At 34.8% G+C, this 14,814-nt stretch overlaps 2 protein-coding genes across 2 annotated transcripts; both read left to right on the plus strand.

Moving 5' to 3' along the window:
* LOC136250449 (uncharacterized) lies at nt 1-2,590 on the plus strand. Its single transcript, XM_066042658.1, has 5 exons — nt 1-149; nt 273-311; nt 864-1,108; nt 1,817-1,975; nt 2,400-2,590. The coding sequence occupies exons 1-5, from the start codon at nt 140-142 to the stop codon at nt 2,544-2,546; spliced, it is 600 nt and encodes a 199-aa protein (XP_065898730.1). The 5' UTR covers nt 1-139; the 3' UTR covers nt 2,547-2,590.
* Nucleotides 2,591-3,968: 1,378 nt separating this feature from the next.
* Nucleotides 3,969-10,136, plus strand: LOC136250451 (uncharacterized). Its single transcript, XM_066042659.1, has 6 exons — nt 3,969-4,056; nt 5,728-5,789; nt 5,928-5,975; nt 8,083-8,321; nt 9,083-9,244; nt 9,901-10,136. The coding sequence occupies exons 2-6, from the start codon at nt 5,780-5,782 to the stop codon at nt 10,039-10,041; spliced, it is 600 nt and encodes a 199-aa protein (XP_065898731.1). The 5' UTR covers nt 3,969-4,056; nt 5,728-5,779; the 3' UTR covers nt 10,042-10,136.
* The last annotated feature ends 4,678 nt before the right edge of the window (nt 10,137-14,814 follow it).

The following is a 14,814-nucleotide window of genomic DNA, read 5'->3' on the forward strand; positions in this document are numbered from 1 at the left end:
CAGACATTTTTACTGCATGCCATGTAGTAAAGGTACTGTTACTGCTAGAGTGCATATATGTAAGGAAAACATTGTGACTAAATTCAGTTGACACCTGGTATACAGAATTATACAGTGTAATACAAGCTGTGATACAGCCATGTCTGCTGGTAAGTACTGTTTGCATAGTTATGTGTTATTGTGCTCTTCTGGGCATACATTGCCCCTGCCCCCTGGACTTATGGTACCAGCTGATATAGCATTTGCATAAATTACTACATTTTTCAACTTAGATGATTTATCTGTACCACCATCAGACTATCCACAACCAAGTGAGTTAAAGTTGTCATAGTCACAGCTTGTTAGCATATAGTTTGGAAGTTGAAACTAAATGTTGATAGCATGAGTAAAACTATAGGAAGAAAAAGGCATGAATCAACTAAGATCTATCTGTGATGATGTGACCTGTAGGGCTGAAACAGATATATATATATATATAATATGTATTATTTGGATATCCAGATAGTATAATCAGGATACTTGCTAATAATTTCATGCTGATTTTCATTGATAAAAATCCTTTCACACTAAATCCAATCATTGTATGAATGCCAAATTTGCTTCTGAACTAAGTATACTAAGTGGGTTCATGACAAAATATGTAATGTTTTACAGTAAGTGATGACATCACTATCCATAGAATATCTGGATTTAGTTCAGGATATCAGGATAGTACAAATTAGTATCAGTTTCAGTTCTTGTGAGATATTTAAAAAATGGTGCTTAAAACGACAAATTATTGCAATAAGGTGTCAATGGCTGGTTGCAGATAAAAAGCTTGCTCCCAATATGCTGTACATCTATACCTAATGTGTTTTATACAGGTGGCCCACCACAGTATTCAGAGTCATATCCACAACAATATCCTGAACCTTATCCACAGACATATCCAGAGCCATATCCCCAGGCCTTTACGGTTCAGTATCAAGGTCAAGGTGATGGAATGCAACCACAGCCTTACCCAACTCAAGGTGGTGTCAATCCAGATCCTATGACTTATCCCACTCAACCATACCAGCCACCACCCCCAACCTACAGTACTGAGAAACCACAGCCAACTGCAGTTCAGGTATGCAGCATGTACACAGCAACAAAATAGATATACTATTCCTTGTTTCATGTACTATATATCTAATTACCGCTTTAATGCATAGACTAACCACTAAAAGCAACATAATTTACTCACCTAGCTCAATCATAACCTTCTATCTTGTGGTCACATACACAATATTCTTCTTATTGTGTACCAGGCTATATAGTTTAACCAAATATTATTTGTCAGCTGACAAATAAAGCCATTAGAAATAAATTTGCAACTGTACACGTATTTATGGCAATTGTCTAGCACAAATGAAACACAGATGTTTCTTTGAGCTTGTTATGTCACATTGGAAATTTGTACAAGGACATCAAATGAGTCCAAACCCATTGGACAGTACACTGTATCTATGGTGTGTGATGTACAGAAATTGTGACTCTTAGTCTAAGTACCTGTAGCTAGCTATAGCTTTTAATGTGCTTATAAATAATATTGGTGAGCGCAGTGTACTGACATAGCACATAATATGCAGATTGTGTACCCAACTAATATTAGTTATTATGTGTATCACATAATTTATAGTGTAATAAAATTAAACTTGCGGTCAATGTTTGAATTTTCAGTGTGTTGCAAAATTTATGGTACCCTTAGCAGGCAGTAACCCTCTCACAGGTCCCTAGAGGTATAGATAATCATTCCTTAACATTAACTTGTGTTGTGTGCTCCATACTCTTACAGGTTGTAGTGCAAGAACAACCTCGTGCTGTTGTGGTTCATCAAACAACTAATTATGGACAGGGCTACTTTGGATTCTCCATTGCATGTGTGATATTAAGTTCCGTATGCTTTTGGCCATCACTTCTATTTGCAATTCCTGCACTGATTTGCTCAGTCATGGTATGTATGTTATCTATGATTATAACACATCATCACGATTTCTTAAGTAAAGAATTTTAATTTTAATTTACAAACACTTTATAGACACACAAAAGCCCAGAACTGAAAAAAATAAGTGCACCATGGTATGAACAAAAATTAAATTTAGTGTTTAAAAGAGCAACAAAAGTTACTTTAAAATGAATGCACAATACGGCTATGCAATCTATGTACATAGCAATGCATTTTTATAATAATCATTACATATGTAGAAGGCTTAATTTACTCACAGTTATCTATAATTCTATGCACAGGCATTCTTATGATTGTATAAAATACTGTTGTCAGTATACTGCAGTTAAACTGTAATTGCATAGAATGTTGTTAAACTTTTTGATTAATCAAAGAATGATATTATTAATTACACTCAAAAATTTTAATTTAGAGTCAAGGTAGTTACAGCAGAGGAGACGATGAAAATGGTGCACGGCAAGGAAAGTGGTCAGTGGGGCTCAACATTGCAGCCATCCTTACCTTTATTGCATATATTATATTTATTATTATTATAATCATTATTGCTTCAGTAGTATAGGATGAATATTTTCACACATTATTAATATAATTATATGTCTTGAACTTTGTACTGTACATGTAACAATGACATACACAGTGTCACACTCACACGTGTAAGTTTTGTGCATTTGATTACACCATCTTTTTCATAATATTATATAAATATAATAATAAGTTACTGTATATAACAATAGTAAATACCGCATACATAAACCATCATGTAATGGCCACATTCTGTAGCTGGCATCACCTGTACAGCTTTGGCCATACGTAAGTTAGCTAACAATGGCTGCTTTACATGCATAGACATCATTTATAGATTATTCAAGATGTGTCTATGTCAAGAAGTGAAATTCTGTGTAACATTGACTGAAAAGAAATAAGAAGTACTCACTATATCTTATTAAACAATCTCTCCTTGGTCTTTGCCAACACTGCAAGAACAAAGAAAATATGCTGAACTTACATTATTTCATAACATTGTTCATCACAATACAGCCACACTATCAATATAGTTATTTCCTCCAACACAATTAGATTATGGAATAACTATAATAAAATTTACCAAATGTGTTGCTTGACTACCCTCATAATCAGTTTTCCTCTAAGTAACTGACTTTCAGTTGTATTTTTCTTTTAACTAAATAATTAAAATAAGAACTAGCTACAAGGTTGGATTTTGAATCGAAAATTTTAAACAAAACGTAGCGATGTGTGCTTTTTAAATATTTTACAGCTACTTCCTTTTTACAGTCCACTATGAAGATTACAATTGCCTTAAACACACGCAAGATCCCATACAATATACACAAACAAACTGATGCATGCATAGACTTGTACCATGTATGAGTAGACATATATATATATATATATATATTGCTATAGAGACATATTGTGCAAACTCAAGAAGAGCAATACATAGTAGCCATGCGACATCATAATGTAAATTCATTATTCGTTGTAAACTTAATCATGCATGCATTATATACGTATACTGTGTATTTTTATAGGGTTGTGGTGTTAGCAAGTGTCGCTATTATGTAATGTTGGTCTTCTTTAATGTCTGTTTCTATTTCATAATATCTGAGCTACAAAATTCAATCTATGAAAAAAAAAGAAGATTTCTTGGTTTATCTATAATACATGCTTTTCCATCATAAACTAGCTTAACTTGGTCACATGACACACCATCATGACTAGGGACAAGTAATTTTACATCATCATAATGTATACAGAGCCTATATATTCATCAAGCTGATCATGTATTGTTGCTTGATAATGACACTGGCACTTTAGGTCAGTATATTACATTAATTGTCACATTTGTTTTAATTTGTTGCAAATGTTTATATATAAGAAAGTTAAATCTATATAATTCAGTCACATATATGTGCCTGCATGATGTCAAATGTGTGGTTGGTAGTCTGATTGATAATTAATTATATGTTCTTAATAGGAGCTAAAACTATGGCTTTATGTTTTTGCTAGGAAAGTGATAGGATTTCACACTACTCAATCAGATTATAAAGGTGTGGTGAATATTTCCAAATAAAAATATTATACACAGATGCTGTACAAACAGTGAACCAAGTAGAGAAATGACATTCCATTGTCGTTTACTTATATTTAGACATGAGATGTCTTCCTTTACTCTAACAACAGAAACTATACAAACAGTCAACTGAGTCCACTAAGTAGGGAAATTCTGCTGACCATTATATCATTTAAGCATTGTGTGTGCATCCATGTGTTTGGGTGTGTGTGCACATGTGTGTGCACATGTGTGTGCGCAGGCTTTTAAAATTACTTTTGGTAAGATTCCAATATGTGACATCAGTCATCAAAAGTTGGTGTATCACACTGTTATGCCTAGTGTCTTAGTTCAAAGACCTTATAGCCTACACGTATAGAAAGTTAGAGGCCGGGCTTCTATTGATGTTGCATTAGATGCAGAATCAGCTATACAGCACACCACCATTCACCAGTTGAAGATTCTGATTTACAGTGTTGTTGGTAATCTGTCACAACTTGGACAGTTGGGTCATCTGCATGGATGTGGTATGCTGCTTGAATAGAAGGCATGCTCTACTCATGGTGTTAGGATGTATTGGCAAGATACATTTGACAGAGTCTTAAGAGCTTATGTATGTTAACTGTTCCACAAGTCCCAAATCACCATTACACAGGTGAACAATCGTACCTATAAAATATGAATTATATAGCACAAATGTGTGACTACCAGTCTCCAGTATACTCATTCAGTGTAACTTCTTTTAATTATATAATCTGTTGGACTACTTGTTTCCAACTCCAAGTGCACTGCATGTGTGCACATGTGTTGTGCATGCATCTCCAGAGGAATTTTATCTACGTATTCTTTAATGCATGGTATATTATGAAGCAATTTTCTTCATATTTTTAATTAATAATAAATTTATATACAGTCGCTTGTTTGATTTGTTTAACTACATGTCCACTACATTTACACTCAAGGAGAAATAGTGATATAGCTATCCAATTATATGCGGTGTCAATTTACGTAATATGCAAGTGTCACAAACATGTTGCAAAATTTGAATTGGCCACCTCGGGCTCACTGCAGAAACCAGCTGAAAGCGATCACAATGTTTAAGATCATGCACCAATTAATAGATATACTGGCTGATACCATACTCATACCAGCTCCATCTAACTACTCTCTACGAGGTCATTCAATGAGGCTGTTACAGCCAAACACAAGAGTAAACTCATACCTTAACTCATTCTTCCCTTCAAGTATAAAGGTTTGAAATAACTTACCCAACGACCTCATCACCTGTTCAAGTTTAGACCAATTTAAAGCAAGGCTATCTGAACATCAATTAACTACATAATTAATTTTGCTGATTTATTATCTGTGCTTGTATATACTCTTTGTAAGAAGTTTTGCACAGTAAACAATAATAATAATAATAGTAACTTTGCACTAAAGGTATGACACGGAAGCTTAAGCCTGTAAATGTCATTACGTACTTGCAGTATAATTATAGTACAATTCTGTGTTTGTGGTTATGTGGGTTTGCCAAGTGTTTAAAAATGTACAATAGTAAGAGTACTGCCTTTTGGGGAAGTACTTAAGACATTTTTATTGCATAGCTACTAGTAAGAGTACTGCTGCATTGTCATACATATATGTGTTGAACACTTGACTACATGCACAGTTGACACCTGGAGTTCAGTTATAAACAGTGTTTGAAAATTTCTGATACATCCATGTCTGCAAGTAAGTATGTGTAACCAGGCTACATGCTTTATTATATTGTGGTCAATAGTTATTATATGTATGCATAGCTATTGTTGAGTTGTGTGTTTGAAAACACTAGCTATATGTCATCTGCCTTTTGGTATTTACTTCATTTAGATGATATGTCTAAAGAGCCTGCACCACCAGCAGACTATCCACAACCAGGTAAGTTAAAATCTATGGGCATAGCTTGGAACTAGAAAGTGTTGATTTCAAAATAGGAGTTAAAACAGGGTTGAAATTGCAAAAAAAATACATAAATTATTGATAAAGCAAACAACAGCGCATGCTAGAGGTATAGCGCTGTTATCAACATCTCATTTGCTTTTTAATTCCTAGCACCTTTTGAAATTAAGCTAACTTTATCGTGATGTCTGTGCCAGTTGGCTGCTAGCATTGGATAGGCTGTTTAAAATATGGTGCAGGGGCTAAGTATTGCAGTGATGTTACCTAACAAAGTTCTTCCTCCAGCTGCTACTGGCTGTACATTGCAAGCATAAAAAGAATTACAACATGTGTGGTGTAGTGTGTGTGTGTGTGTTTGTGTGTGTGTGCATGTGCATGCGTGCGTGTGTGTGTGTGTGTGTGTGTGTGTGTGTGTGTGTGTGTGTGTGTGTGTACATGTGTGTGTGTGTGTGTACATGTGTGTGTGTGTGTGTGTGTGTGTGTGTGTGTGTGTGTGTGTGTGTGTGTGTGTGTGTGTGTGTGTGTGTGTGTGTGTGTGTGTGTGTGTGTGTGTGTGTGTGTGTGTGTGTGTGTGTGTGTGTGTGTGTGTGTGTGTGTACATGTGTGTATGTGCGTGTGTGTACATGTGTGTGTGTACATGTGTGTGTACATGTGTGTGTGTGTGTGTGTGTGTGTGTGTGTGTGTGTGTGTATGTCTGTGTGTGTGTGTGTGCATATGCACTGAAAACAGGGGTAATGAGCCAAAGGAACCATTTCAACAACTGTGAATAGTACTTAATAAATTGTATGCAGTGTACATCGCTGATTGCCAAGGAAACTTATGGCATCATTGTACAGTAGCTGTAACACAGCGTAATAAGGGTGTTAGATTTTAATTGCTAGACTGGCTGGTGGCTGCACCCAGATGGAATACAATCTAGCAATTAAACATTAATCTAGTCTAGTTTGTTTCAAGCATGAAGCTAGTTATAATTAGTTCATTATGTTTACATCTAAGTAAATCTTAGAGAAGTTGATATGGACAGGTATTTGTTATAGTAATTCTTAATTAATTCTGATGCTTTTCTTAAGAATTCTGTCTGTGTAAATGGTTTCTGGTATATTAAAGTCTACAAAGTGTACTTTCATGATGTAGCTACTAGTGCGAGTAAACTGTACATATAAAAATGCACCTATCAGTCGACCTCTAGAACCATGTTATAAACAGTGCTACATAAAATATAAGAATTATGATGCAATGGTCCCTGAAATTAACATACATTGCTATATGAGTGTAAACTTGTATATATGTGAGACATTAGTTTGGAAATTCAAAACTTTTGGTGCATAAACAATTTTTAAATTAACCACTAATAGCTAGTGGCTAACAATTTTCAATTATCATTACAAACTTTCACACAATGCTCTGGTGGACTTATCAAGGAATGCACTGAAGTGGTTGATGAAGACAACGTTATATTGGCTTTATCTGTCTATATAGCAATTTTACACATCCATGAAATGTGTGAAATGTTTGTTTTATAAAATTCATTATATACCATTCTGTTGCAATTGCATCCTGAGCATACTAGCTAGCTTGCTGTCTAATGCATTGGCATCTATCTACATAATTTTGCTTCATGTTAAATGATATATACTTCATTTAAAGAAGTTGAGTGTGTGTATGATTAGAATAGATAGGTCCTGTTATCAAAGGGCTGTAAAAAGATAATATTTAAAAATGTTGATGTTAATGTAGCTAAGGCATTGCAATGACAGTATCTTTGACAACTGCATCATTATGCCTCATCTTCTATTTCATATATATATATAAAGGGTGGTTACTTCTGTTTTTTTTAGTATAGCTATACAGTATGTACGTAGCACTATTAATGCACTAAATATACATAACAGATGCATACTGTGTAGTGGAAAAGTTTCAGAGAATTTTTGTGGTTCCATGATTGCATACTTGGCTGTTTTGGTAGCTATAAAAATTGAATTTCATCAATAACAAAACATGGAGATGAAACTGCATGCATGATCTTGTGAATTTTTCTACCGTGAAAGTTTTGTTATTGCAACTGTTGTACTTCTTAATAAACAGGTACCCATGGTCCACCACAGTATACAGAGCTTTGTCTACAGCCACTCTCAGAGTCCTATCTCCAGTCTCTTATGGTTCAGTTTCAAGGTCAAACCTCTGGAGTGCAAGCATCAAAGTCTTACTTGATTGAAAAAGTAAACTGTGCAGTCCAAGATCCAACGACTTCACTTACTCAACCATTCCATGATTCCCATCCACTACTCCCAACCTGTAGTATGGAGAAGCCACAGTCTGTGCAGGTTTAATTTGTATGGTAGAAATTATTTTATATACTATACTGTTATGGGTGACAGCAACTAGCTAGCTTAGATCACAGTATTGTGTGCATTTGTGTATGCATTCATACATGCATGTACACACCATCATTACTTGTTAATGATATCAATGGAAAATATTATAATATTTGGATAATGTAGAGACATTCAAAAGCTGTTTCTGTGATTTATGTGTAAGTTGCCAGTCCTCTGAAATAGCTCTAAAACATGTAATGCAACAGCAAAATGTAGTTATTCAATACAAGTCACTTGCAGCAAAAGATCAGTCTGTCATCAGTTTGTCATTTTTAGTCTTCCCACCAGACATTGTGACACTTAGTTAATCATTACGCTTATCAATATGCTCTTCGGAGAGGAATAACATATGTAAGTCCACAATAAAATCACTAACTGTACTATGTCTCAATCCTCAGTGTAGACACATGTGGCACAATCATTTTGTTAAATTATAAATTGCCAACATGTGTTTACATGTCACCATAACAACAAACTACTTTACAACTTACATATTCACTATAAGGTATATCACATAATTATTTTAACACATTCTGCAGGTAAAAACAGACAAGGTTTTGCTATTGTAATGCATGGGTCTACCTTGAGGCTGAATGATTTATGTATGTATGTGCATGCTAGTTTAAGGGAGAACATTTTTATGAAGCCAACTCTATGCAAACCACAAAATTTTGTTCCTCCAAGCCATGCAGTGTATTCTAACCATACAGGGGATGGTAGTGCAAGACCAGCCACATACTGCTGTGATGAACCGAACAGATGCTGCTAATAAGAGCCTTCTCGCATTCTCTGTCCAATGTTTGGTGCTTAGTATCTTGTGTTCTTGGCCAGCACTGCTTTGCTCAATTCCTGCACTGATTTGCTCAGTCATGGTATGTAAATCATGTATGTACAATTCTGATTATATTGAGCTATGGTGTTTTGCATCAACCAGTATTATACATGTTGTATGCATGTACCAATCATACAGTGCTGTATCATGTATCATATGTTTCCATTGCTTTGTAAAATTTTATTGCAATCTTTTTATCATCACACCTTAAAACATAATCATCCTTGACTATGAAGACTATACCCGAGAGGCAACCTCTTATTTCTTTTAGCATATTTAAAGAAATTGAATTGTGACATTGTATACAATTAAATCTGTTTTTGAAGTTATAACTAGCTATATTTATGTAGCTATACAGCTTGTATAATAGTATGAAAAATAAATTCTCATTACTATCAGCTTTGTGCCTAAACAGTTTGTATCATATAGGACATAAATTTTGATCACCTTATTACGTATATATGTATGAAGCTAGATATATGGATGCATGAAATGGATATAATACAGAGAATTAATGTTTGGCATATTTTGAGCAAACCTTTCATCACTACACATACGTACTATATGATTGCTAAACTTGTATTATAATCAAGCTTATTCCTCATATCCTATATTGTGTCATTACTAAAAATTAGTATATATACAAGAATCAATGGCATAAATCAAGCATATAATTACACCATGATTTTATTTTAGAGTATGAAGAATTACATCAGAGGAGACCATCAAAGTGGGGAAAGGCAAAGCTGGTGGTCACTGTGGCTCGGTATTGCTGCTCTCATTACCACAATTGTGACTGCTATTGTTGCAGTTGCTATTTACTTAGCAGAGCGTTAGCACTTTCAAACATTATTCCTGGTGTTTTATATTGACATTTTATATGTATATGTACACACATTTACTCTCAATTTTGAAGGGGAACTATCAAACAACACTTTTGGAGAGTTTCCTTAAAATGAATGAGTAGCTAACAAGTAACAGGTGCGTCCATGCAGCTAAGTATTCTAAAGTATTCCACAGCTATACATGCAGCTATGTAAGTGTACACAGATTTGAGTAATGGCATTTCATTCAACTTATGACCATTTCGTCACTACCAATTTTACTAGCTATAATCATCAAATTTTTGGTCTGACCTTTAACTTGAGCAAGAATCGGTTAAGGAAAGGGAAGAAGTCTACACTATAGTGTAAACTATTTGCCACTCTGTATCTTTATACTTTGGAAACTAACTAAATGAGATACTGTTACGCTGGTGACTGGATCTGCTAAAAGGAGTCTTACACCAAATATACAAACTTTAACATACATATATTTAAATAACCAATAATACAGAGCTAAAAATTGATCAAAACCATTGGTTTAGTTATTGTGATATGCACGAGGGTGTAGTCAAATGTGAAGGTCACCACATCAGCTCCACAAGTGCATTATGATAATGCATGCATATACACGTAACACATTTACTGCATTTAATCCTCTACAACATAAATATGTGACTGTCTGCATGGATCTGCGAAAAGGGATCTTGTATTGCCTTTACAATTTCATGTACCTGATAACCCATAACTTGACTTGCGAATAAGGTATACCAGCTTGAAATGTGGTCACATTATAACATATACCACTACATTTCTGGTGTAGCTTTGTGGTGATATACTAAAAACATGAAGAGTTATGCAGGTAATCAGCCAAACTTAGAAACTTGCAACTGTCTAAAGGATTGTTATAATTTAATCAACTACTTTGTAATCATTTACATATAAATTCTCAACAACAGAAGCAACAAATTCAAGTATAGTCTCATAGAGATCTTGTAAAGTAAGGATGATCATACTTCCAGCAACTGTTATCACAAGATTGCCTCTTCATATAAATAATAGTGGAGAGGAGAGTATCTAACACAGTATAGGGTCCCCACAAATGATTCTGAGTAAGTCAAAGGGATTCTATCAGACGTGTTAAAATGTGAACACTAGCAGAACAAGAAAATGTGATGATTGCACACTGACAGAACAAGGAAATATGATGGAGTACTAAGTTTTTCAGAGAGAATCCAATTGCATTACTCAGAATCATTATAGAGACTTATATACTGTGCTCTGATGTGGTCAACATCATGAGATCTGACACCATGAAGTGAAGTTATTGACTCAGGCAGTCAGCCTTACATGTCTAGACTGACCTGTCTTCCAAACTGAACATATTAAGGTTACGGGCAGTGTTGGGAGTAACGCGTTACTTATAACGCGTTACGTAATATTATTACTTTTGTGGTAACAAAGTAATATAACGAAATACGCTATAAAAACAGGTAATATAACGCAAGCTACTTTACTTACAAATGTAACGCGTTACATAAGTAATATAGTTACTGTAACGAGTCTAATATTACGTAATATTATTACTACAAGTAACAAAGTTACTAATCTCGTTAGTTATCCTCTAAGTAACACCTAGCCACAATGAAGTAACGAGGCCTACTGAATGAAGCTTATTCACCAGCTTCTTACTTATAACCAAAATTTGCATATTGTCCAACAACGCAATCATGTCACGTGATAAAGTGGTAGTTTCACACATGACGACTTAAGGCTGTGGACACAAAGTAATATAATATGTAATATTATTACAGTTACTTTATTTTATGGGTAATATGTAACTGTAACTAAATAGTTCAGTTGCAAGTAATATGTAATATGTAACTAGTTACTTTTACAAAGTAACTTGCCCAACACTGGTTATGGGATACTGTAAACCCCACATTTACACTATCAATCATTTTTCATGATTAGGGGTTTGATTTTTCTTAATGCATTGTTATCAAATATTTATGCATTCTTAACTTCTCATTAATCAACATGGAATTCAAATGTTGTTATGAAAACATGAGTTGTCCCCATGCCAGTTAGTGAAAACTATGAACCAAAAATCAGACCAATGAAGAACCATGAGAATTTACTAACAATTATTCTAAGATTTGAAGAACATCACTTGTGAGGGACTGACAAGAAGATTTGTGAATAATGTGTATAGTTGCTGAAATATGACTAAATATGGCTTAAAGCAAGACACTGTGGTCACAAAATTAATTTTTAAATTGATATCACAAGCACTAGAAACATTATTTCTAACAAATGGCTCCGTCAGGACCTAGACAAGAAGCCAAACTAGTAGTCTGTTTATACAAAATGTTAACAACTAGTTTGACAGTCCTGATTTTTAGTTCAGGAAAATATTGCCATTAGCCAGCAAAACTACGTATGCGCTTACAGGTGCACCAGTTGCTAAGTGTGTTGTATCTATGTTACCTTGTACTGTTAACGTTACGTGTATGTTTTCTTGTATCTTGTACCTGTCCAGTCAGCACGCTATGATTCTCCCAACAATTTAAGCCTGTTACCAGCTGATCATGATACACAACACAACAACACCAAGCCCGCCTTAATTACGTAATAAAATTTTTGTTTGACAGCCGCTCAGTATCCCGTGACAGCCGCTCAGTATCTCAGTATCCCGGATAAAAAACTGTGTTTAAAAGTCACATATACATGTGTCTACTGATTCTATCTTACATTCTCATGCATTAAAAATAAATATAATATGCATCTCTTTCCTCTAGTGTCCAATTCCCAGCTGCTAGAATCAACAGTGCAGTGCTTGAGTAAGCAAATGCATCCAGTGGCGGATCCAGGATGGGGCATTTGGGGCAAATGCCCCCCCCTCCCTTCAAGAAATTGCATATACAAGATCGAGATACTCTAATAGAGCAGTCAATTACTCTAATAAAGCAGTTACAATGTTCATGAGGCAGTGTAGCTTACCTACGAAGCTATAAATAGGATTTTATTTTACATAGCAGACGTGATATAGTTGGTAAGGATAACTAGCTATTATTGTTGTGACCTTTTTTTTTTTTTTGGTCTTCAACTGGTTTTCAACAAGTTTTTTTTTGGTCTTCAACTGTTTTTTAGAAAGGTGCCCCCCTCTTTCCAAACTCTGGATCCGCCCCTGGCATCTTTGGACAAAAATTGCTGGAATGTGTAGGTGTTTTGTATATGGGATTGAGACACTATATATGCAAAAATACCTAGATACAAAGCTTCCTGCACTCCCAGTAACATAAGTAACTTGTGAGCTTACATGTACCCATCCTCTTGGCTTTCCTGTAAACCGGCATGACTCTTCAAATTCTTTCCTTACAATATATAAAGATAATAATGCTGTGTAATTCTAACATCAATAACTAACATTACATGTATATAGCATGCATTTTGAACAACTAACAAGTAACAGCGGACAGTGTTTCATTGGTTTCTCTTAAATAACTAAGTATTTATCAGTAAAGTGCCTTTTGGTACTGAAAGTATTTGTGTAGTATACCATGTGCTCAATGAAATTTTTTGACACTTCACTGAAAAATGCAGGAGTGCACTTTTGTGAAAAGGAATTTGATTTTTTTTGTAAATTGTGTAAAAATATTATACATGCATCAAGGTGTGTTTAATTACAATGCGAATGTGTATAATATACTATATTATTATTATTATTATTATTATTAATGGATGGATGGATATACAAACAGGGTTACAAAAATAAAGTTTAGGCACTAGGCCTTTGTTCATATCCATATCCTATGTCATTCCAATAATTATCAAGACTTGCTTTGAAAGTAGAGATTGTTGGTGCTGAAACAACTTCTGCTGGCAGGGAGTTCCATGTATTTATCACTCTCTGAGTGAAAAAAATTGACCTTAAAAGTAGACGTGATGGTTTTTTGAAAAGTTTCAAGTGGTGTCCTCTTGTGTGATGCACAGAGCTTAGAGTAAAGTACCTTGACCAGTCGACTTCATAATAACCGTGTAAAAGCTTGTAAACTTCAATTAGACCCCATCGTTGTCGTCGACAGTAAAGAGAATAGAGTCCGAGTTTTCTTAACCTTGACTCATAAGGTAGTTTGACTAGTTCATTCACAAGTTTAGTGGCCCGCCTTTGTACATTTTCTAGGGTGTCAATGTCCCGGGCTAGATATGGACACCAAAGCTGGACACAATATTCTAGCTGTGGTCTAACATAAGTTTTATACAGGAAGATAAACAATTCTTTAGAGAATTTTGTAAATGTTCTTTTAAGCATTGCCTGGATTCTGGTTGCAGCAGCTGCAGCTTTATCACAGTACAAAGAAGGTTTAAGAGAAGATGTTACCCATACTCCTAGATCTTTCTCAAAATCTATCTTTGTTAACTCTACAGTAGACCCCAAAGTTTCCATTGTATAATTTGCTCCTGTACTTTTACCTATATGCATCACTTTGCACTTTTCTAAGTTAAGATTCAGTAACCAGATTCCATTCCATTCTTGCATGTTGATCAAGTCTCTTTGGAGTTTTGTCACATCACATATGCTTTTAATTATTGAAAATATCTTTGTGTCATCTGCAAAAACACCTAATTCAGACTGGATAGCTTCGGCAATATCATTTATATATAACACAAAAAGCAGTGGACCCAGTACTGATCCTTGAGGAACTCCACTAGTTACTCCAGTCCATTGAGACACACTTCCATTGAGTACTACCCTCTGGAATCTGCCAAATAGGAAAATTTTCAA

This window comes from Dysidea avara, chromosome 3, assembly GCF_963678975.1.
Source record: "Dysidea avara chromosome 3, odDysAvar1.4, whole genome shotgun sequence".
NCBI classification, from domain to species: Eukaryota; Metazoa; Porifera; class Demospongiae; order Dictyoceratida; family Dysideidae; genus Dysidea; species Dysidea avara.

Bases quoted from the DNA above. Each gene is read 5' to 3' on its own strand.
- LOC136250451 (XM_066042659.1), top strand. The intron at 8,322-9,082 runs GTTTAATTTGTA...CTAACCATACAG, and splicing joins AGAAGCCACAGTCTGTGCAG to GGGATGGTAGTGCAAGACCA. The intron at 9,245-9,900 runs GTATGTAAATCA...ATTTTATTTTAG, and splicing joins CACTGATTTGCTCAGTCATG to AGTATGAAGAATTACATCAG.
- LOC136250449 (XM_066042658.1), top strand. The intron at 312-863 runs GTGAGTTAAAGT...TGTTTTATACAG, and splicing joins ATCAGACTATCCACAACCAA to GTGGCCCACCACAGTATTCA. The intron at 1,976-2,399 runs GTATGTATGTTA...ATTTTAATTTAG, and splicing joins CACTGATTTGCTCAGTCATG to AGTCAAGGTAGTTACAGCAG.